This window comes from Saccopteryx bilineata, chromosome 2, assembly GCF_036850765.1.
Source record: "Saccopteryx bilineata isolate mSacBil1 chromosome 2, mSacBil1_pri_phased_curated, whole genome shotgun sequence".
In the NCBI taxonomy this organism is placed as follows: domain Eukaryota; kingdom Metazoa; phylum Chordata; class Mammalia; order Chiroptera; family Emballonuridae; genus Saccopteryx; species Saccopteryx bilineata.
Genome location: NC_089491.1, coordinates 172763547 through 172785948, shown reverse-complemented (window position 1 = coordinate 172785948; position 22402 = coordinate 172763547). Strand labels below are relative to the sequence as shown.

At 44.4% G+C, this 22402-nt stretch overlaps 1 protein-coding gene across 3 annotated transcripts in view; it reads left to right on the top strand.

Moving 5' to 3' along the window:
* The window catches only part of SP1 (Sp1 transcription factor), a 46942-nt gene extending 36814 nt beyond the window's left edge, over positions 1-10128 (top strand). For all 3 annotated transcript variants that reach the window (XM_066258593.1, XM_066258595.1, XM_066258594.1), the window contains exons 5-6: positions 4113-4312; positions 5278-10128. In XM_066258593.1, coding sequence (XP_066114690.1) covers positions 4113-4312; positions 5278-5591 — 514 coding nt within the window. In that variant the 3' untranslated portion in view covers positions 5592-10128. The remainder of the gene's footprint in view (positions 1-4112; positions 4313-5277) is intronic.
* The last annotated feature ends 12274 nt before the right edge of the window (positions 10129-22402 follow it).

Below are 22402 nucleotides of genomic sequence, written 5' to 3'. Positions count from 1 at the left end.
GTTCGAGCATTGGTCCCAAACTGGGTTTTCTGGGTAGATCCCTTTTAGGGTGCATGTGGGAATCTGTCTCACTACCTCCCCTCCTCTCACTTAGAATAATAAAATAAAATAAAAGCACTGAATTACAATAGTGTTTCCTTCTGACAAAGTTTAAAGTAAATTCTAGGTTTTTTGTTTGTTTTTAATTTTTTTTAAATTCTAGTTTTTGAAGGAACTCCTCTGATTTCCACCTCAGTGTTGTTTTTTTTCCTTCTGTTAATATGTGCTATTAAAACCCAAGAAATGGCCTGACCAGGCTGTGGCACAGTGAATAGAGCATCAGACTGGGATGCGGAGGACCCAAGTTCGAGACCCCGAGGTTGCCAGCTTGAGCGCGGGCTCATCTAGTTTGAGCAAAAAACCCACCAGCTTGAACCCAAGGTCACTGGCTCCAGCAAGGGGTTACTCGGTCTGCTGAAGGCCCGCGGTCAAGGCACATATGAGAAAGCAATCAATGAACAACTAAGGTGTCGCAATGAAAAACTGATGATTGATGCTTCTCATCTCTCTTCATTCCCGTCTGTCTGTCCCTATCTATCCCTCTCTCTGACTCACTCAAAAAACAACAAAAAAAAAAAACCCAAGAAATGCTTTCTTTTTTTTTTTTTTTTTTTTTTCATTTTTCTGAAGCTGGAAACGGGGAGAGACAGTCAGACAGACTCCCGCATGCGCCCGACCGGGATCCACCCGGCACGCCCACCAGGGGGCGAAGCTCTGCCCATCCTGGCATCGCCATATTGCGACCAGAGCCACTCTGGCGCCTGAGGCAGAGGCCACAGAGCCATCCCCAGCGCCCGGGCCATCTTTGCTCCAATGGAGCTTTGGTCCTCCGCACGCTAGGCCGACGCTCTACCGCTGAGCCAACAGGCCAGGGCAAGAAATGCTTTCTTTGGAAATCTTCACAGTGCCCACTAATGGATCACACATGGAGCAAATTGGTTTGGCAAAAACGTTTCAGAGCTGATTCCTGAAAGGAGTTTAGGTTCTGCTCTACATAGGGAATGTTTGTTTACATATCTTGAACTACTTAGGATTTTTATTCCCCTCTTTTATTCAGTCTTCTAGTGAAGTCACTGATAACTTCTCCAGCTTTTCAGCTTTTAATCTGTACCATTTGGCTCTTTTAGGAAAAAAATTTCTATAAGTATAAAATATTTTCCTTAAAGTTCTTAACCAGGTGCTTAAATGGAGAGACCCTTTGCTCATAAACAAGTTCTCAGCCAAAAATACCACTATATTCATAGTAGTTCTTATAAAAAGTGCTTGTATTGAGACTTAAACTTTTTTTTTTTTTTTACACAGAGAGAGAGAGTCAGAGAGAGGGATAGATAGGGACAGACAAGAATAGAGAGAGATGAGAAGCATCAATCATCAGTGTTTCGTTGTGACACCTTAGTTCATTGATTGCTTTCTCATATGTGCCTTGACCATGGGCTTTAAGCCAACTGAGTAACCCATTGCTGGAGCCAGCGACCCTAGGTCCAAGCTGGTGAGCTTTTGCTCAAACCAGATGAGCCCGCACTCAAGCTGGCGACCTTGGGATCTCGAACCTGAGTCTTCCGCATCCCAATCCAACGCTCTATTCACTGCGCCACCACCCAGTCAGGTGAGACTTAAACTTTTTGAAAAATACAAGAAAATGCCCTATACTAAGGTGACCAACTTTTTTACAATGAAAAGGACAAAAATGAATTCAAGAAAACAATATCGTAAATAAAAAAAACATTTTATGCATTGCAACAATAATGCACAATATAAATGCATAGCCCTGGCCGGTTGGCTCAGCGGTAGAGCGTCAGCCTAGCGTGCGGAGGACCCGGGTTCGATTCCCGGCCAGGGCACACAGGAGAAGCGCCCATTTGCTTCTCCACCCCTCCGCCGCGCTTTCCTCTCTGTCTCTCTCTTCCCCTCCCGCAGCCAAGGCTCCATTGGAGCAAAGATAGCCCGGGCGCTGGGGATGGCTCTGTGGCCTCTGCCTCAGGCGCTAGAGTGGCTCTGGTCGCAACATGGTGACGCCCAGGATGGGCAGAGCATCGCCCCCTGGTGGGCAGAGCGTCGCCCCTGGTGGGCGTGCCGGGTAGATCCCGGTCAGGCGCATGCAGGAGTCTGTCTGACTGTCTCTCCCTGTTTCCAGCTTCAGAAAAATGGGGAAAAAAAAAAAAAAAATATATATATATATATATATATATAAATGCATAATAAAAACATTGTAATGTTTTATATTGTAATTATGGTTACATGCCTATTAATTTTTAACAATAATTGTAAGAAAAAGGTACTCATTTAGATACAAATATGTCACATCACATGCAGTGGATCAACTCTGCATTGATCGAATATAGACATTTACAGATTAGTCTTCCAGTATCAAAAAGGAGGATATGTAGGAGGGCACTTTTCGAGGGAGGGCAGAACTTACAAAAGAAAGACTGTCCTCTCTAAAGGAGGACGATTGGTCACCTTACTTATACACTTCACAAATCACCATGAGAATGATTATTTCTTGAAACATCAAAATTGATAGAGGAAGAAGAAAGCAGAAAACAGCAAATGTGTGGTAGATAGGAAACCTACAACTTAAATTTTGGGTATTAGGGACCAGACTCGGGCCTTGACCAGTTGGCTAAGTTGTAAAGCATCAGCTCGGCATGTGTATGTCCCAGGTTCAATTTCTGGTCAGGGCACATAGGAGAAGCAACCATCTGCTTCTCCATCCCTCCCCCTCTTCATACTCTTTTCCCCTCCGTCAGCAATGACTTGATTGATTTGAGCATGTTGGCCCGGTAAACTGAGGATGGCTCCCTTGGCTTCACCTCAGACACTAAAATAGCTCAGTTGCTGAGCAACAGAGCAACAACCCCAGATGGGCAGAGCATTGCCCGATTGGGGGTTTGCCAGGTGGGTTCTGGCTGGTGTACATGCGAGAGTTTTTCTCTCTGCCTCCCTGCCTCTCACTTAATAATAAAAAAAAAAAAAAGAACCAGAATCAGCCTGACCTGGTGATAACACAATGGATACAGCATCAACCTGGTATCCTGAGGACCCAGGTTAGAAAACCCAAGGTCACTGACCTGAGTGTGGGGTCCCAGCTTGAGCATGGGATCATAGACCTGACCCCATCCATTGTCACTGGCTTGAGCCCAAGGCCGCTGGCTTGAGCAAGGGGTCACTGGCTCAGCTGGAACCCTCTGGTCAAGGCATATATGAGAAAGCAATCAGTGAAAAACTAAGGTGCCGCAGCAAAGAATTGATGCTTCTCATCTCTCTCCCTTACTGTCTGTCTGTTCGTCCCTGTCAGTCCCTCTCTCTGACTCTCTCTCTGTCAAAAAAAGGAAAAAAAGCCCTGGCCGGTTGGCTCAGTGGTAGAGCGTCGGCCTGGCGTGCAGGAGTCCCAGGTTCGATTCCCAGCCAGGGCATACAGGAGAAGCGCCCATCTGCTTCTTCACCCCTCCCCCTCTCCTTCCCCTCTCTCTCTCTCTCTCTCTCTTCCCCTCCCGCAGCCAAGGCTCCATTGGAGCAAAGTTGACCCGGGCACTGAGGATGGCTCTGTGGCCTCTGCCTCAGGTGCTAGAATGGCTCTGGTTGTGACAGAGCGACGCCCCAGATGGGCAGAGCATCGCCCCCTGGTGGGTGTGCCGGGTGGATCCTGGTCGGGCGCATGCTGGAGTCTGTCTGACTGCCTCCCCATTTCCGGCTTCAGAAAAATACAAAAAAAAAAAAAAAAATCAACCAATGAATGCATAAATAAGTGGAACAACAAATCAATGTTTCTCTCTCTCTAAAATAAAATCAATGAAACAATAAAAAGTTTTGAATAGGTTGGGCAATTGCTGTTGACACTTTGTGGTTTAATTTTGATTCACAGAATGAATGATGAGGCCCTGGTTCAGTGGATAAAGCGTCGAACTGATGTGCAGAGGTCATGGGTTTGACCCTGGTCAGGGTACATCTAAATGTAATAACTTAGTCAAACAATGAGTTGGTGCTTCTCTTACCTCTACCACCCCCCACCCCCCACTGAAGTGAATGGAAAAACTAGAATGAATGATGAATAGTTGTGTTCTTACTTTCAGGGGCTCTGGGGATCCTGGCAAAAAGAAACAGCACATTTGTCACATTCAAGGCTGTGGCAAAGTATATGGCAAGACCTCACACCTACGGGCACACTTGCGCTGGCACACAGGCGAGAGGCCATTCATGTGTACCTGGTCATACTGTGGGAAACGCTTTACACGTTCGGATGAGCTACAGAGGCACAAACGCACACATACAGGTGAGTAGGATCCTGGGGAAGAGAGAAATAGTAATACACCACAGTGGAAAGGTATAAAATGTACATGAAATATCTAAACATTCTGAGCAATTTACATTTGAAACTAAATGTATGGACTGCAAATGGAATTGGAGTTAATCTGGAAAACCTTTAAGAAGAAAGGAGCTAGGTTTTGAGTTTTGGAGGATTTCATTACTCTTGTTAGTTTCAGTCCTGCCAGACTTTTCTGCTGTATTCCTTCCTTTCTGAGTACCAACCAACTAGCCATCCTTCTTCTCTCCTTTTCTCCCTCCCACACTCCTCCCTTCCTATTTATTCCCCTACTCCCTGGTAACAGAATGCTAGATTTCCTTTGAAAACAAGTCTCTCTGGCCCTGGCCTGATAGCTTAGTTGGTTAGAACCTCTCCCTGAGGCACCAGAGGTTGCCTTTGCGATCCCAAGTTAGGGCATTAGGAACAGATCAATGCTCCTGTCTCTCTCTCTCTCTCTCCCTTCCTCTCTCTAAAACAATTAAAAAACAAAACATAATCTCTCTGTCTCTATTCTTAGTTATGTGATTTGAGTGGGATTGTCCCTACCCCCAGCTCCAGAAATGGACCGTGATTGTCTTAATCCAGTCAGTGTGTCCCCTCCCCACAGGATGTTTTGTTCAGGAATGGGCAGTTAAGTTTGTCCTGGAACAGTGAAACATGGGACTTAAGCTGGGAACACAGGGCCACAGACTCTTCTTTTTCTTGGGTTTATGGTGTGAAGGTGTATGTTTAGAAACCGCTACTCCCCACACATCTATTTTTTTTGTCCTCCAAAGAGCAAAAGATACTCACCAGGTTTTTCTTGCTTTTATCGCCTTCTAAAAACTGACCTGATGATTATCTGCCTGATAAAGTTTGAAAGCAGTAATTGGACAAGGTACCCTCTACTTCCTAAGATGTTAGTTTCTTATCTTCTTTTTCTTTTTATTTAGGTGAGAAGAAATTTGCCTGCCCTGAGTGTCCCAAGCGCTTCATGAGGAGTGACCACCTGTCAAAGCATATTAAGACCCACCAGAATAAGAAGGGGGGCACAGGTGTATCCCTGAGTGTGGGCACTTTGCCCCTGGACAGTGGGGCAGGTTCAGAAGGCAGTGGCGCTGCCACCTCTTCAGCCCTTATTACCACCAATATGGTAGCCATGGAGGCCATCTGTCCAGAGGGTATTGCTCGTCTTGCCAACAGTGGCATCAACGTCATGCAGGTGGCAGATCTGCAGTCCATTAATATCAGTGGCAATGGCTTCTGAGATCAGGCACCCAGGGCCAGAGACATATGGGTCATGCCCATTAATCCTGGGATGCTAGGTAGCATGGGTCCAAGCGACATGGGGGAGAGAGAGCCATGAGGCATTAAAATGCGTGGTGGTGGGAAGAATTGGGGGAGGAACACAAGAGGAGATGGGGTCCTGGCATTCACCTATATCATCAGTATCCTTTAGGTGGGAAACATTAGTGAAAATTTGTTGGTGCCACCCTTTGATGAGCATTTTTCTGACCCCAGTTTCTTCTTACATTTCTTACCCCAGCCTCCCTGTCCTGTTTCCCTTCTCGGCTCCCTCTTGATGGATCCCCCCTTTCCTAAAGCTATCATGCCTTGATAAATATATATGATCATTGAAATACTTTTTAACAAAAAACAGATTCTATATTATATATATGTGTGTGTGTGTGTGTGTGTGTGTGTGTGTGTATACATACACAAAAGATATATAGAGAAGCATTTGCAGGGGTTGGCTGAGAGGAAGGAGACCATTCTGTGACCAAAATATCTTGGTCAGTTTTTTTATATTGCCTTATTTCCTTATGGCTGAGCCTTGTTGCAACACATCAAGCTTCTCTAGATGTTGTCTTGGCTTCCCACTAGATTAAGCATCCATATGCTCTGCTTTTAGTTTATATATACATACATAATGTTTTTCCTTAAGTTTGTCTTTTTATTTGGGATCAGCTTCTAGTACTCCTTTCCTGACTTAATCTTTTCTGTCTCCCTTTCTCTCACCTGATCATTTAATGTTCTTGGTAATGATTCCTGGATAAGGCACCTCTGTGACTCTTTTAAAGTCCTTAGTCCCAGCAGCAGAATGGAGAAACCCTGAAGACTAGGGGGGTGTTTGAAGTAACTGTGGAGAGAGTGTTAAAAATACTGACGCAGGCACCCTCTTCGTGCTGGAGAGGCAAAGGCACCTCTCTTCATCAGTCTACTCTAAGCATCAGGAATCAAGTCTTTCTGTGTAATTGTACAAGAGATCCTTTGAAGGTTATAATCTGGGATCAGTTTGTATAAACTACCAAAAAATGGTCAAATAATGTGGGGGCTTTTAATTGGAAAATGATGTGCTCAGAAGCAGAAGTGACTCAGTAGTATATAGTGCAGGAGTTAATGGAGTATTTGGACTTTTGTATAGCTGTCTTCCAAGGTCACTAAGCTTTGGTTTCACATAAACTTCTGAGTTCACACTCTGAAAAGAAGTACACTTCCTCTTTTGAATATCCCCAGTAGTTTCTTACCCATTATGTTGTTAAGGAGCATCAGGTAGTGAATCTGCTCTGGGTTTCCATTCTGCAGAACTCCAGAGCATGTACTAGTGGCAAGGCATGGTTCTTTGATCTTTTCCCTTAACTCTTCCTTGGGTGGTTCCTAAGGGAAAAGGAAGCACATGATCATGGGAATGATAGCTCAGAACAAAAAGAAATCTTGTCTTACCACTGTGGTTTATAGGAGAGATAGAGAGAAACCATCCTGCTTTCTTCATAGCCTGATTCCCGAAGAGACTGATCCAAAAATTATAGCGGCAGGGAACTCTTAGTGCATTTGGCACTGAGATTTAAATGCAACCAGAGTTGTCCTCAAGGCCCAGCCATTAAGACATTGTCCCTCTTGACCTTCTGGTATCTTGTCAGAGGGCTTTTCACTGTGAGGAAGTGTGGAAATGGCTGCGTGTATGTGTGTAATCTGTTAGGTTGGGGATAGGTTTTCTGTTAGCCATTACTAAAAGAGACCTGCAATAAAAATTACCCTGATCTGATAGAGAAGTGTTTGAGTATGACTGTGTGATGTGTGTTTGTGCCTGTATATATCTACACACAGATGAGAAATTATATTTAATATTGTTGGAAAATCAAATTCAGATCAAAATGACTTTTGGGCCCATTACCTAGAAATGTATTTTAAAACCTGGGTGTGTTCCTGAGGTCATTTCTTTGCTTATGCTAACTCAATTACAATTATGAATGGGGGATATTCTACTGCACTTTTAAAAGAAGAAGCTATTTCTGTGTTTGAAAGTGAAACCATCTATAGTAGAATCCTAGTTCCTTTCATAATTTTTTTTATCTTTACTACAAATAGATGATGTCATGATTCTACTATATATTTTATATAAAATCTATCCAAGTTAGGGTTTGGCTAAGTTTGTATTGTTTAACCTGAAATACAGTAACTGTTAATATTCTAAATAATAGCTCACTCCATTTGGTCCTTTCTCTGCGGACTTAATACTGTTTTTTAACAGGAACCATTGCAAGGAGTTTTCCCCAAATCGAGTTTTGTTAATACTGAAGTAAAAGTCATCCATGCCCAGCCACGTGTCATACCCTTGACTCCCTGAAAGGCAGGCCTCAGAACTTGTTATTTTATGTCTATAATCATATACATGGGCATCTTATGGAGGAGAGGGACAGAATAACTCATTGGAGTTTGTGCTATTTTTGCTAGAACATTTCAAGGAATAGAATCTTCCCCAGGATGAAGTTATTAGATGTAAACTAGCTTACTGAAGCTGAGACTACATGCTTTTAGAACATTATTTTGATGATGTTTCTATCTGGGATGGAATATTGGTTTAATGAAGGGGTAGCCCTTTCATTAGCATTACTATGAGTGAATTTATATCCAGTTCTTTCCACTTGCCTTATTTTTTTCTCACCAAGGAAGCTCCAGATCCAGTATCTTGTTTGGCCCCACAACTGAAGCAGCAGTGAGCCACCAGTCTTTTCCACAGGAAGTTAGGAGCCTACATTCCTTGAGTCAGGAGCTTATTGCTAAAAATTCCTTTCCCTGAACTTCTGGCCAGCAGAAATTAATATAACCGACAGGCATATTGATTCTAAAATCTTTTACATGAGTTCCTTTTTTAATTTTTTTTAAATGATCAAACCTTACAGGGCAAGGCATGCCCAGAGGAAGGGTATTATCAAAGCACTCATTCCCTGTCCCATTCACTGTCACCTGCTTATCATTGTCTCACTTCCTACCAAAAGAAGTAACAAGTCACACCATCTTCCTTCAGGGACCTCCCAGCTGGCACCATATTTGTGGGTGCTATGTAGAATGAAATTTAAAAGATATTTCCCAGCTTGGTTCAGAATAAATAGAACCCTTGATCCCAGAAAGTATAGACTGCAGTGTGGGGTAAAGATTATGATTGGGGGAGGATTAGAGACAAAAGCTATAAATTACTATGGCTGATTGATTTATTTCTACTACATACATATATATATTTTTTGCTTTTGTATATCTTATATAGGAAACTAAGCATTGTATTTTTTTAACAAATCTGAGAAAGCACTATGAACTGCAGATGTTCGACTTTCAGAATATATTTTGTATTAATATCTTCACATTGTGTGAATACTGGAAGCTGCAGATCTTTGCTAGAATGCAATAAATTTATATACTTTTTGAGGGATTCTTCTGGGGGTATTAATCAAGCCCCAGTTATGCTTTGGGGGAGCCCTGGTGCTACTTGCTTCAAGTTTTCCTTCAGTTGTAAGTACCCTGATGCCTTTTGGACCTTGTGATTAGATCAAATGAGTTTTGGAGATTCAGGTACCAAGGAAATGAAGATAGTCTAGCTGCCTCAAATGAGGTTCCCTTTGCATAGTTCTCCTTCCTCCTATTAAGCTGGTAGCCACTTGGGGTTGGGAGGGAGAAATGTGAAATCTCAGAGTTTGTCTCCCTTAGAGCTAATAATTTATATGCAGGGATGAAAGATGGCAGCAGTAGCTTTGGGGAAAGGGAGGAGGACATGGCACTTCTCCAACCCTGGAAAACAGTTTTTGAAAACTGCTGATAAAATATGGGCAGGTTGCTTTACTTTTGTTGGGAGCCTGTGCTCTCTGTGGTGCCTGTCTTGGCTCTCCTCCTGAGGTACAGATCTCTTCAAGGAGGATGAGCAGACAGCTTTGAGGTTGACCTGTTTTCTTTGTCTGCCTTCGCCAGACACCAGCCAGGAGGACATTAAGCAGCCTTAAGTTTAAACTCCTACTCCCTCTCCCAGATTGGCTCGCTTGCCTTTGATTTGAAGGCTGGAAAAAGGAAAAAAGGGGCAACTCTGGATTTATTCCTCCCTTTCGTCTTCTGCACTTCCTAAAATAAAAAAGATTTCCTCCACAAAATTCACTGGAGAGAAACTCATATTTTGTCATATTTTCCCTTTCCTCATCAAACAGCTCCAGCTTTCTATCTGCTAAGGGAGTATGGAGTTGGTCTCTCAGCTTCCTTCAGTATCAGGAAAAAAACCAAAACGTAACAAATAGGGTTAAACTGGGGCTGCAAGTAGTGACAACTGTTGATACCTCTCAGGGGGTGCATGTTTCTCTCTGACTCACCTTCAGGAATGACACTGTGCCTTCTCCACAAGGGAATGGGATTCGCCTGCTCAGCCCTTCACTTTCCCAGAAACTGCTCTTGAAAAATGTGGACAAGGGCAGGTCTTCATATTTCTGATCACCCCTTTCTCCCAGTGGCATCCCATAGCCCTCATCTGGAATTTAGGGCTCAAAGACTTTGGGGAAAATATGCTGATACTGACCTGAGGATTCTCCTACACACTGATGGCAGCTGTCCCAGGACCTGCTTCCTCTTCCCAAGTCTGTCATCTTTAGGGGAGGGGTGTTGCTTCAGTCTGGGGTGCCTAAAACAAGTTTTTTTCTCTCTCTTAACATGGGCGATAACCAGTCTTTATACCACTGTTGCCTTTTTAAACCTCTTAATCTCATGTGTTTGTTGTTGGTTCCAATCTGATTATCACCAGGGCTGTGTGGGGAAATACTTTGAAATGCTCTCATCTTTCTTGGTCCTTTTTCTCCCTGATTCTGTATGTGTGATGCTAATCTCTTGTCTTTCAGTTTCTCCCTGATCTTTTGTATCTTTCTTTCTTATGTCTCCTACCTTTTGTTTCTGGGTATTTGGGGGCTTTTTTGTTGTTGCCTTTTTGTACAAAGGTTAGTTTCAATGTAGTCTGTATGTAGCTCGTTTGTAAACCAATTAAAGTTTTTTTTTTTAATAAAAAGGCATGTCTCGTGTGTTGAGAGGGTGGGAATGGGAGATTATGGCTATAACTTCATATACTGAACCCAACAAAGATTTCCAGCTCCACTGTCCTATACATGTTAATCAGCACAATTGAACTACACTTAACTACAGTGGTACCTTGAGATATGAATTTAATTCGTTCTGTAACCGAGCTCGTAAGTTGGTCAACTCATATATCAAACTGCCGATACTGGACCCATGCGCCGATTCACCAATTAGCAGCAGCTCCCCGAACGAATCACAACTCGTATCTCGGAATTTCACTAGGATCTCAAAAATACAGACCGAGTCACAGTCGTATCTTTAAAAATTCTTATGTTGGTCTGTTCGTATCTCAAGGTACCACTGTACCAGGTAAATGGTGTCATGACCGGCTCAGTGTGCCATGCCTTTATTGAAATGTAGAGACCCAGCCTGATCAGGTGTTGGTGCAGTGGATAGAGCGTCTACCTGGAATGCTGAGGTGCAGGTTTGAAACCCTGAGGTTGCCAGCTTGAGCGTAGGGTTCTGGCTTGAGCCCAGGGCTTGAGTAAGGTGTCACTGGTTCATCTGGAGCCCCCTGGTCAAGGCATTTAATGAACAACTAAAATGTCACGACTCTTGAGTTGATGCTTCTCATCTCTCTCCCTGTGTCTGTCTTGCTGAAAAGAAATGTGTAGGTCCAAGGGCAGCAGCAACTTTTTGTTAAATAAGGTTTTTTTTGTTTGTTTTTTTCAAAGCGGAAGGGAGAGAGAGAAACATCAATCTACTGTTCCACTTACTTGGTTGATTCTTCTATGTGCTCTGACTGGGTATTGAACCTTTTACCGTGGTGTATCAGAACACACTAAGCAACTGAGCTACCAGGTCAGCTTCTTATTTTGGAATATTTTTAAATTTAAATGAAAGTTGCAGAGATAGAACAAAGTTCCCATATATTCCTTCCCCAGTTTTCCCTGTTAACATCATGGTGCATTGTCAAAACTAAGAAACTGACACATTAGCTAGACCCTAAGCTCTATGTGTTTCCCCAGTGATGTCATCTTCCTGTTCCAGAATCCATTCCAGGATACCACATTGCATTTAGTTGATATGTCTCCCCAGTCTCCTCTAGTGACAGTTTTTGTTTTCATAACCAGGGCAGTATGGGAGTATTACCCAGGTTTCCTGTCCCTAAATCTGAATTTGATGGTTTTTTGTTTTGGGGTTGTTTTGTTTTTGTTTATTTATTTAAATGAGAGAAGGGGAGATAGTGAGGCAGACTCCTGCTTGCGCCCTAACCAGGATCCACCTGCAACCCCATCTGGAGCTGATGCTTGAAAACAACTATTTCTAGCACCTGAGACATACTTGGACCAACTGAGCTATCCTCAGCACCCAGATACAATTGAAACATTTTGAGTTATCTATGGGAGAGGAAGAGGGAGAGGAGATGGTTGCTTTTCCTTTGTGCCCTGACTGGGAATTGAACCTGGGATATCCATACACTGGGCCAATGCTCTATCCACTGAGGAATCAGCCAGGGCCTTTTTTTTTTTTTTTTTTTTTAACGAGACACAGGGATAGATAGGAACAGAGAGAGATGAGAAACATCATCAGTTTTTTGTTGCGACACCTTCATTCATTGATTGCTTTCTCACATATGCCTTGACCATGGGCCTACAGCAGACCGAGTAACCCCTTGCTCAAGCCAGTGACTAGTTCCAAGCTGGTGAGCTTTGCTCAAACCAGATGAGCCTGTTCTCAAGCTGTTAACCTCGGGGTCTTGAACCTGGGTCCTCCGCATCCCAGTCCGACGCTCTATCCACTGCGCCACCACCTGGTCAGGTGGCCAGGGCCTTTTATTAGAGGGAAAGAGATAAGAAGCATCAACTCAGTTGCAGCACTTCAGTTGTTCATTGATTGCTTCCTAGTGCCCAAGCCAAGCCAGCAGCCCCTTGCTCAAGCCAGTGACCATGGAATCATGTCTATGACCCCACACTCAAACTGGTGACCTCAGGGTTTCAAACCTGGGGCCTCAATATCCCAGGTTGACACTCTAACCACTGTGCCACCATGAGTCAGGCTCTGATGTTTTTTTGTTTGTTTTGGGGTTTTTTTTTGTATTTTTCTGAAGCTGGAAACGGGAGAGACAGTCAGACAGACTCCCGCATGCGCCCCACCGGGATCCACCCAGCACGCCCACCAGGGGGCGATGATCTGCCCACCAGGGGGCGATGCTCTGCCCCTCTGGGGCGTCACTCTGTTGCAACCAGAGCCACTCTAGCACCTGGGGCAGAGGCCAAGGAGCCATCCCCAGTGCCCGGGCCATCTTTGCTCCAATGGAGCCTCGCTGTGGGAGGGGAAGAGAGAGACAGAGAGGAAGGAGAGGGGGAGGGGTGGAGAAGCAGATGGGTGTCTCTCCTGTGTGCCCTGGCCGGGAATCGAACCCGGGACTTCTGCACGCCAGCCCGACGCTCTACCACTGAGCCAACCGGCCAGGGCCTTCTGATGTTTTTCTTATTGGACTGAGCTTATGGGTTTTTTTGGGGAAATACCCTCAAGTGAAATACCATTCTCATCACAGCAAGAGGTATGTGCTAGCCATGTGACATTACTGATGACATAATTGACGGCAATTTTCATCACTTGGTTAAGGTAATGTTTGCCAAGTTTATTCAGTTTCTCTTTTCCAATTCTTTTATTTTTATTTTTTTGTATTTTTCTGAAGCTGGAAACGGGGAGGCAGTCAGACAGACTCCTGCATGCGCCCGACCGGGATCCACCCAGCATGCCCACCAGGGGCGATGCTCTGCCCATCCAGGGTGTCGCTCTGCTGCAACCAGAGCCATTCTAGCGCCTGAGGCAGAAGCCACAGAGCCATCCTCAGCGCCCGGGCCATCTTTTGCTCCAATGGAACCTTGGCTGTGGGAGGGGAAGAGAGAGACAGAGAGGAAGGAGAGGGGGAGGAGTGGAGAAGCAGATGGGCGATTCTCCTGTGTGCCCTGGCTGGGAATCGAACCCGGGACTCCCACATGCCAGGCCGACGCTCTACCACTGAGCAAACTGGCCAGGGCCCTTTTTTTAAAATTTAATTTAATTTTTTTATAGAAACAGAGTCAGAGAGAGGGATAGATAGGGACAGACAGGAACGGAGAGAGATGAGAAGCATCAATCATCAGTTTTTCATTGTGGCACCTTAGTTGCTCATTGGTTGCCTTCTCATATGTGCCTTGACCGTGGGGCTACAGCAGACCAAGTATCCCCTTGCTCAAGCCAGCGACCTTGGGTCCAAGCTGGTGAGCTTTTTGCTCAAACCAGATGAGCCCGCGCTCAAGCTGGCGACGTCGGGGCCTTGAACCTGGGTCCTCTGCATCCCAGTCTGATGCTCTATCCACTGCACCACCACCTGGTCAGGCTCTTTTCCAATTCTTGGTATACAAATTAAGCCTACCTCCTATATTTTATGCAGTTTTTAAAATTTTTATTGATTTTAGAAAGTGATGAAGGGAGACAGAGCGGCATCAACTCACAGTTGCTTCTCTTTAGTTCATGATTTCTTCTCATATGTTCCTTGACTGTGCAAGCCTGGGGTTTCAAACCAGCAACCTCAGCATTCCAGGTTGATGCTCCAGCCAATGCACCACCACGGGCTGCACTCAGTTTTTTATACTTGGGTTAAATTAAGTATTGAGTAAGTTTATTTTATAGTTTGTTATAATCCAATACTATATTATTATTTTAATTTTATTGAGAGGAGGGGAGGTAGAGACAAACTCCTGCATGCACCCGACTAGGATTTACTTGGCAAGCCCGCTAGGAGGCAATGCACTGCCCATCTGGGCCCTTGCTCTGTTGCAACCAGAGCCATCTTTTTAGCACCTGAGGTGGAGGCCATGGAGCCATCCTCAGCGCCTGGGGCCAACTTGCTCTAATTGAGCTATGGCTGCAGGAGGAGAGCAGGAGAGGAAGAGAGAGAGAGAGAGAGAAGTGAGAGGGGGAGGGGTGGAGAAGCAGATGGGCGCTTCTCTTTTGTGCCCTGGCCAGGAATTGAACCCAGGACTTCCACACACCAGGCTGATGCTCTACCACTGAGCCAACTGGCCAGGGCCCCAATACTACATTATTTTTGTTGGTCAAATTTTCTCAACTTCATTCATTGCGAGCACTGTGCCCCTTTGATATGTCTACATCCTTTTGTTTTTGTTTTTTGAGCACTATCTTGCTTTCTGATAAACAAGATGCTTCAGACTCATCTTGTATTTTCCCTGCCCCAGTTCTAGAATCAGCAATTTTCTCCAAGGAGCCTTGGTTCTTTTTATTGGAGAATTGTATCTGGGAACCAAGATCTAGTCCTGACATATTTTACATTCAGTTAGTAAAACCACCCTATGTCTAACATGATTGAATCTGGATTGTAACTGCTTCTGAGACAAATTGAAATAATGTTGACAAGCCTTTCTGATTTTCCATCAACCTACAACTTCACTTCCTTTTCTACCTAAGAATCCTTGATCAATTGTTATGACTAACAACATTCTTGATTATTTGACTTCCTGTGTCTGCCCTGTCAATCACTCAGCCATTGGTAAACTCAACCATTTTTGTTTTCTAATGGTAGACGTTAACAATATAACATTTAAAAATATTTATTGATTTTCCGAGAGGAATGGAGACAGAAACAACAATTTTGTTATTCTACTCATTCATGACTTCACTGGTTGATTCTTGTATGTGCCCTGACCAGGGATCAAACCTGCAACCAACCGATCCATCCAGCTAGGGCCAAAAATATAACATTTGACTTTATTTTGTTGTGTATTTGGAGGGGATTGGATTTTTTTTTTTCAGCCTTAAGTGGGTCTATTAAAGTGGCACCATCTGTTCATTCAATAAACATTTATTGAGCCCTTACTATGTGCTGGATACCAAGCTAGGTTGAAGATAAAAAATGAAATAAAACAGGCTCTACCACTAAGTACTTCCTAGTTGGCAAATGAATCAGATGCCATTAATTGTAACTTTCCCAATCCTGATCCCATTTTTCAGCAGATGATTTGCTTTCTATTTCATGAAGAAAATCGGATGCATGGCCTGACCTGTGGTGGTGCAGTGGGTAAAAGCATTGACCTGGAATGCTGAAGTTGCCGGTTCAAAACCCCGGGCTTGTCTGGTCAAGGCACATATGGGAGTTGATGCTTTCTGCTCCTCCCTCCCTTCTCTCTCTTGGCCTCTCTCTGTCCCCTCTCTCTAAAATGAATAAATAAAGTCTTAAAAAAAAAGAAAGAAAGAAAATCGGAAGCATGAATTTCCTCAAACTTCCTTCACCTATCCCTATAAATATCAATGTATTTGCCTGACTGGTGATGGTGCAGTGAATAGAGTGTCAACCTGGGATGCTGAGGTCCAGGTTCAAAACCTGGAGGTCACCGGCTCGAGTGCTAGCTCATCTGGCTTGAGTGAGAGGTCACCAGCTTGAGCATGGGATCTTTGACATGATCCCGTGGTTGCTGGCTTGAGCCCAAGGTTGCTGGCTTGAGCAAGGGGTCACGGGCTCATCTGGAGCCCCCAGGTCAAGGCACATAGGAGAAGCAATCATTGAACAACTAAAATGCTGCAACTGTAAGTTGATGCTTCTCATCTCCCTTCTTCCTCTCTCTCCCTTTCACTAAAAAAAAAATAAAAAATGTATTTACCAGTTTCTTGGGGGAAGATATTTTTTCTTTACAAGCTCAACCCTGTCATTTGTGCCCATTTTCTAAGACTTGTTTTTGTTTTTTAGATTTCCTTATACTCAATTTTACTCTTCCCTTTTTTTAAGATTTTATTTATTTTTTTCAATCCTTTTTTTTTTTTTTTTTTACAGAGACAGAGTCAGAGAGAGGGATAGACAGGGACAGACAGGAACAGAGAGATGAGAAGCATCAATCATTAGTTTTTTGTGTTTTTTTTTTTGTTTTTTTTTTATTTTATTTATTTATTTATTTATTTATTTATTTCAGAGACAGAGAGTGAGTCAGAAAGAGGGATAGACAGGGACAGACAGACAGGAGAGGAGAGAGATGAGAAGCATCAATCATTAGTTTTTCATTGCGCGTTGCAACACCTTAGTTGTTCATTGATTGCTTTCTCATATGTGCCTTGACCACGGGCCTTCAGCAGACCAAGTAACCCCTTGTTGGACCCAGTGACCTTGGGTTCAAGATGGTGGGCTTTTTTTGCTCAAACCAGATGATCCTGCACTCAAGCTGGCGACCTCAGGGTCTCGAACCTGGGTCCTCTGCATCCCAGTCCGACGCTTTATCCACTGCACCACCGCCTGGTCAGGCAATCATTAGTTTTTCACTGCGAGTTGCAACACCCTAGTTGTTCATTGATTGCTTTCTCATATGTGCCTTGACTGCAGGCCTTCAGCAGAGCGAGTAACCCCTTGCTCTAGTCAGCGACCTTGAGTCCAAGCTGGTGAGCTTTTGTTCAAACCAGAGGAGCCCACACTCAAGCTGGCGACCTCAGGGTCTCGAACCTGGGTCCTCCACAACCCAGTCCGATGCTCTATCCACTGCGCCACTGCCTGGTCAGGCAAGATTTTATTTATTTTTTTTAGAGAGAGGAAAGAGAGAAGGGGAGAAGGGTGGGAGAGGAGCCAGAAGCATCAACTCGTAGTTGCTTCTTGTAGGTGCCTTGACCAGGCAAGCCCAGGGGTTTCGAACCGGCAACCTCAGCATTCCAGGTCAACTATTTATCCACAGCTCCACCACAGGTCAAGCACCTTTCCTCTTCTTTTATTTACCTCTCAGGCCACTTTGTTCAGCAACCAAATTGTTTATTATTTATTTTTTAGAGAGAGATAAGAGAGAGGTGAGAAGCATCAACTTGTAGCTGCTTCACTTCAGTTATTCATTGATTGTTTCTCATATGTGCCTCGACCAGGGGGCTTAAGCTGAGCCAATGAACCCTTGCTTAAGCCAGCAACCTTTGGACTCAAGCCAGTGACCTTAGGATCATGTCCATGATTCTGTGCTCAAGCTAGCAAGCCCATACTCAAGCCCATGACGCTGCACTGAAGCTGGAGACGTCAGGGTTTCTAACTGGGGATCTCAGCTTCCTGGGTTGATGTTTTTTCTACTGCGTTACCACTGCTTAGGTCCAAATTGTTTTGTATTAAACATCAGCTACCAAAAAACAAACAAACAAACATCTGCTACCTGGTTGCCAGCTTCAGTGAGTGGTCTTTTAAGTTATGAGCCTTAAATATTGCTGGAAGTACCTGCATCTTAGAACTTCCCATGGAATGTGAAACTCTCTCCTGGTTCTCTTTCAGCCTTTCTGACTAATCTTTAGTCTCTTTCATAGTCATTTCTTCTTCTGACTTTTTTTTTTTTTTTTGCATTTTTCTGAAGCTGGAAACGGGGAGGCAGTCAGACAGACTCCTGCATGCACCCGACCGGGATCCACTGGCATGCCCACCAGGGGGCGATGCTCTGTTGCATCCAGAGCCATTCTAGCGCCTGAGGCAGAGGCCACAGAGCCATCCTCAGCACCCAGGCCATCTTTGCTCCAATGGAGCCTTGGCTGCGGGAGGGGAAGAGAGAGACAGAGAGGAAGGAGAGGGGGAGGGGTGGAGAAGCAGATGGGCGATTCTCCTATGTGCCCTGGCTGGGAATCGAACCCGGGACTCCTGCATGCCAGGCCGATGCTCTACCACTGAGCCAACCAGCCAGAGCCTTCTTCTGACTCTTGAATGTTCGTGTTTCTTTGTATTGTGTCCTTTCTATATTCTACATTTCACCCCCTTAAGCAAGTTACATTTGTTCTTTAGTTACTAAATACATGTTGGTGACTCCCAAATGCTAAGTCCTAAATTTTCTCTTAACCTGACAGCCTGCTTACTGGACATTTTCATATGGATACCCAACACATAACTCAAACTCAACCTGTAAGAAGGAGAAATAACTATTGTGTTCCCTATCTCACCTAACACTATTACCACTCCTTGAGTCTTTATACTTGAAAGGTCAGAATAATCTTTTAATTCTCCCTTTCATCTGCCGTCATTCATTTCATTACCAATTCTGTTAGTACTACCAATATAATGTATCTCAATTTTTTTTTTTTTTTTTTTTTTTTTTTAGTTTCCACTATTCTGGTACTCAGTTACTGCTTCGGTCTTGTAACTGATCTTGCTTCTAGTCTCCCTGAGCCCCAGTCATCCATCTTCCACATTGCCACTGGACCCCTGCCTTACATTTTTGCTCTTAGGAAAAATCTAAGCTCCTTGATATAGAATTGAGAACCTTTCCAATCTGGTCTATCTCTAGGGTGATATTCTGCTTTATATCTCATAACCTCTCCAGCTCACACCCTCTGCCTCAGTGCATACACTTTGTGGTCATATCTCTGTGCATTTTTTCTTGCTGCTCCACCTGTAATAATCACCCTCCATGCATGACCTGTGGTGGCACAGTGGAGAAAGTGTCAGTCTGGAACGCTGAGGTCACTGGTTCAAAACCCCAGGCTTGCCTGGTCAAGGCACATATAAGAAGTAACTACTACAAGTTGATGCTTTCTGCTCCTCCCTCCCCTTCTCTCTCCTTTCTCTAAAAACAATAAATAAAATCTTTAAAAAATAATAATCGCCCTCCTTTTACTTGTTTTCAGTGTGTTTATCTTTGAGACAATTTAAAGATTTCTTTTTCTTTATTTTTAATTTTTTTATATTTTATTTTAGAGAGGGGGGAGAGAGAGAGAGAGAGAAAGAGAGAGAAAGAGAAGGGGGAGGAGCAGGAAGCATCAACTCCCATATGTGCCTTGACCAGGCAAGCCAGGGTTTTGAACCGGCAACCTCAGTGTTTCCAGGTTAACGCTTTATCCACTGCACCACCACAGGTCAGGCAAGATTTCTTTTTCTGTGAAACCCTCTGGACACATTTTTTCCCTTGTCGTTTATGCCCTGGACAGAATTAACTTATTTAATCTTTCTACTTATATATAGTTGCTTATTTAGCTGCTTGTTCATACCCTTGGTCTGATACATAATATTCTGGTTGCTCATTGATTTATCTTCTTGCCTTTCTAGACTCTGAGTTCTTGAAAGGCAGGAATCACATATTATAGGCCCTGGTCAGAATTAACTTATTTAATCTTTCTACTTATATAGTTGCTTATTTAGCTGCTTGTTCATACCCTTGGTCTGATACATAATATTCTGGTTGCTCATTGATTTATCTTCTTGCCTTTCTAGACTCTGAGTTCTTGAAAGGCAGGAGTCACATATTATAGGCCCAGCACCTAATGAAATACCTTAAGACTGGGACCTTATAGATATTTTCTGAGTTGAATTAATAAACAACTCATTTTAGCCTTGTAGTCGGTGGGGTCAAAGGTCAGTTGGGTCATTGCAGACTTCAGTGGGGGATTCTGATGAAATCTTCGTGTATGTTTATAAGGAAGCCTTTATGTTATACAGGAAGCTGAGGTCCTTTCTCAGCACCTTCCTAATTTCTTAGCTCTTAGATTTTTACCCATTCTATCACCATCTCAACTCTAAACTCTGCCCAGAGCAGGTATACTTCCCATAAACCCGACTGGAATGTTTTTTTTTTTTTGTATTTTTCTGAAGCTGGAAACGGGGAGAGACAGTCAGACAGACTCCCGCATGCCAGACTCCCGCATGCGCCTGACCGGGATCCACCCGGCCCGCCCACCAGGGGCGACGCTCTGCCCACCAGGGGGCGACGCTTTGCCCCTCCGGGGCATCGCTCTGCTGCGACCAGAGCCACTCTAGCGCCTGGGGTAGAGGCCAAGGAACCATCCCCAGCCCCCGGGCCATCCCTGCTCCAATGGAGCCCCGGCTGCGGGAGGGGAAGAGAGAGACAGAGAGGAAGGGGGGGGGGGGGTGGAGAAGCAAATGGGCGCTTCTCCTATGTGCCCTGGCCGGGAATCGAACCGGGGTCCCCCACACGCCAGGCCGACGCTCTACCGCTGAGCCAACCGGCCAGGGCCCCGACTGGAATGTTTATCTTTGAGACAAGTAGTTATACAGGGCTTTGGATAAGGAGATTCTGCCTTCCTGCCTGATCCTTACCTCGCTCCTCTCTGAAGGAGATAGACTCCTGAGACACTCCAGACACAAGAAGTTATTTGACCTTCAACTCCCCACCACCACACACACACACACACACCTCCTCCTGCCCTGAATTTATCTGATCTGGGATGCATTCTGCTGTAGGAAGATAGCTGTAACTAAGTACATTCCAGTCATCTCACTGGCAGGATCCTTCAGACTCCCAGAGGGTCTCAAAAGGGATGGGCAGCTGCCTCTCTGCCTCTAGCCCTCATCATTACTCCACAACTTCACAACAACCGGAGCGAACTTTTCATTCGTGCTTCCCAGGAGAAAGGCTTCAGAATAGAAGAATCAATACTCAGACAGACATTCATCCTTTGTGTAAGCCAGACCATTCCCAGAAAGGATTTCCAGGCAGCCATCAGGAGGACAGAAGGGTAGGGAAACAGGGAACTGGTCCCCTCTGACTAATTCTTGTAGGAGCCAGCTGTTCACACTGCTGGAAATGATTACTCTTGTTTCTGAGTCTGGTGGAGCTGGGTTCCTGTCTCTCTATTGCTGCACAGCTATAGTTCTCTCCTTTCATCCTCCGTGCTGACATTCCCACTACACACCCTGTGCTCTCCTTTTACATTTCTACAGTCCCTGCAGTTCAATAAATATGTGTACTGTGGATATTAGTCATGTCCCCTCCCTGCACCCTGAGTTTCTCCTATGTTTACTGACCTCTGGTGGTGATTGTTTGAACTGTACCTTACCTTTCTAGTAATCCAAATTCAAATATTCAAATACTGTACTAAATGGAAATATTTTTATTGCTGAGTTTTTTATATTTGTTTTCAGGCACTATGGGATAATGCAAAGAACAGGACATGGACTTTGGAGTCAGACTTACCTAAGTTCAAATACTTTGGGCAAATTACATAAATTCAGCTTTCTTGCCTATAAAGTGAAGATAATAAATAGTTCAATGGGAGAATTAGATGAAGTGATTGTAAAATGCATAGCCCTGTGTCCTAGTACATAGGTGTTCAATAAAATTTTGTTACCTTCTCAATAATGATTTGTTCAGTGTGTGACTCAAAGTGGTTTTTTTAATTCTGGTGACATAAAATTTACCATTATGTTATTTTCAATGTGATTTTTTTTTTTTTAACTCTGAGAAATTTTATGTAACTGATTTCTGATTCTTGGGTTTGGAAAAGGAGGCCAACTCTAATATGGGCTGTGAAGCATCTTTTTGCCCAGGGAGCTGTGGCTCTGAGACAACTTGAAAAGGGTTAGGTAAGGGTTAGAGGGGATCTTGGGCACCTTTGTACATTTGACCTCACTTCGGTTTCCTGACTGATAGGATCTAGTACTTTCTTCCAAGGGTCAGCAAAGGGCAGAGGTTTGAAGTTAGGCATCACTGGGTTCTTAGCTGGGCCTCCAAGGCCTCCTCCTCCCACTTTACAGAGAAAAGAGGAGGTAGTCGAGTAGAGGAGGATGTGAGATTGGTTCTCTGCTCCTCCCTCTCTCTCCTTGCCCCCCCCCCCCGCACCCATCCTCTCCCCCACAGCAGCCATCTCCCCCACAGAGACGGGAAAGAGGGAGGAGGGCGGAGTTGGGGACTGAGGGATCAGAAGCCCCACAGTGCCCTGTATCTGAAGGAAGCTCTGACCAGGGGCAGCTGTGGTGGCTCATGCTCCTCACCTTCTGCTACTGCTTCCTTCAAAATG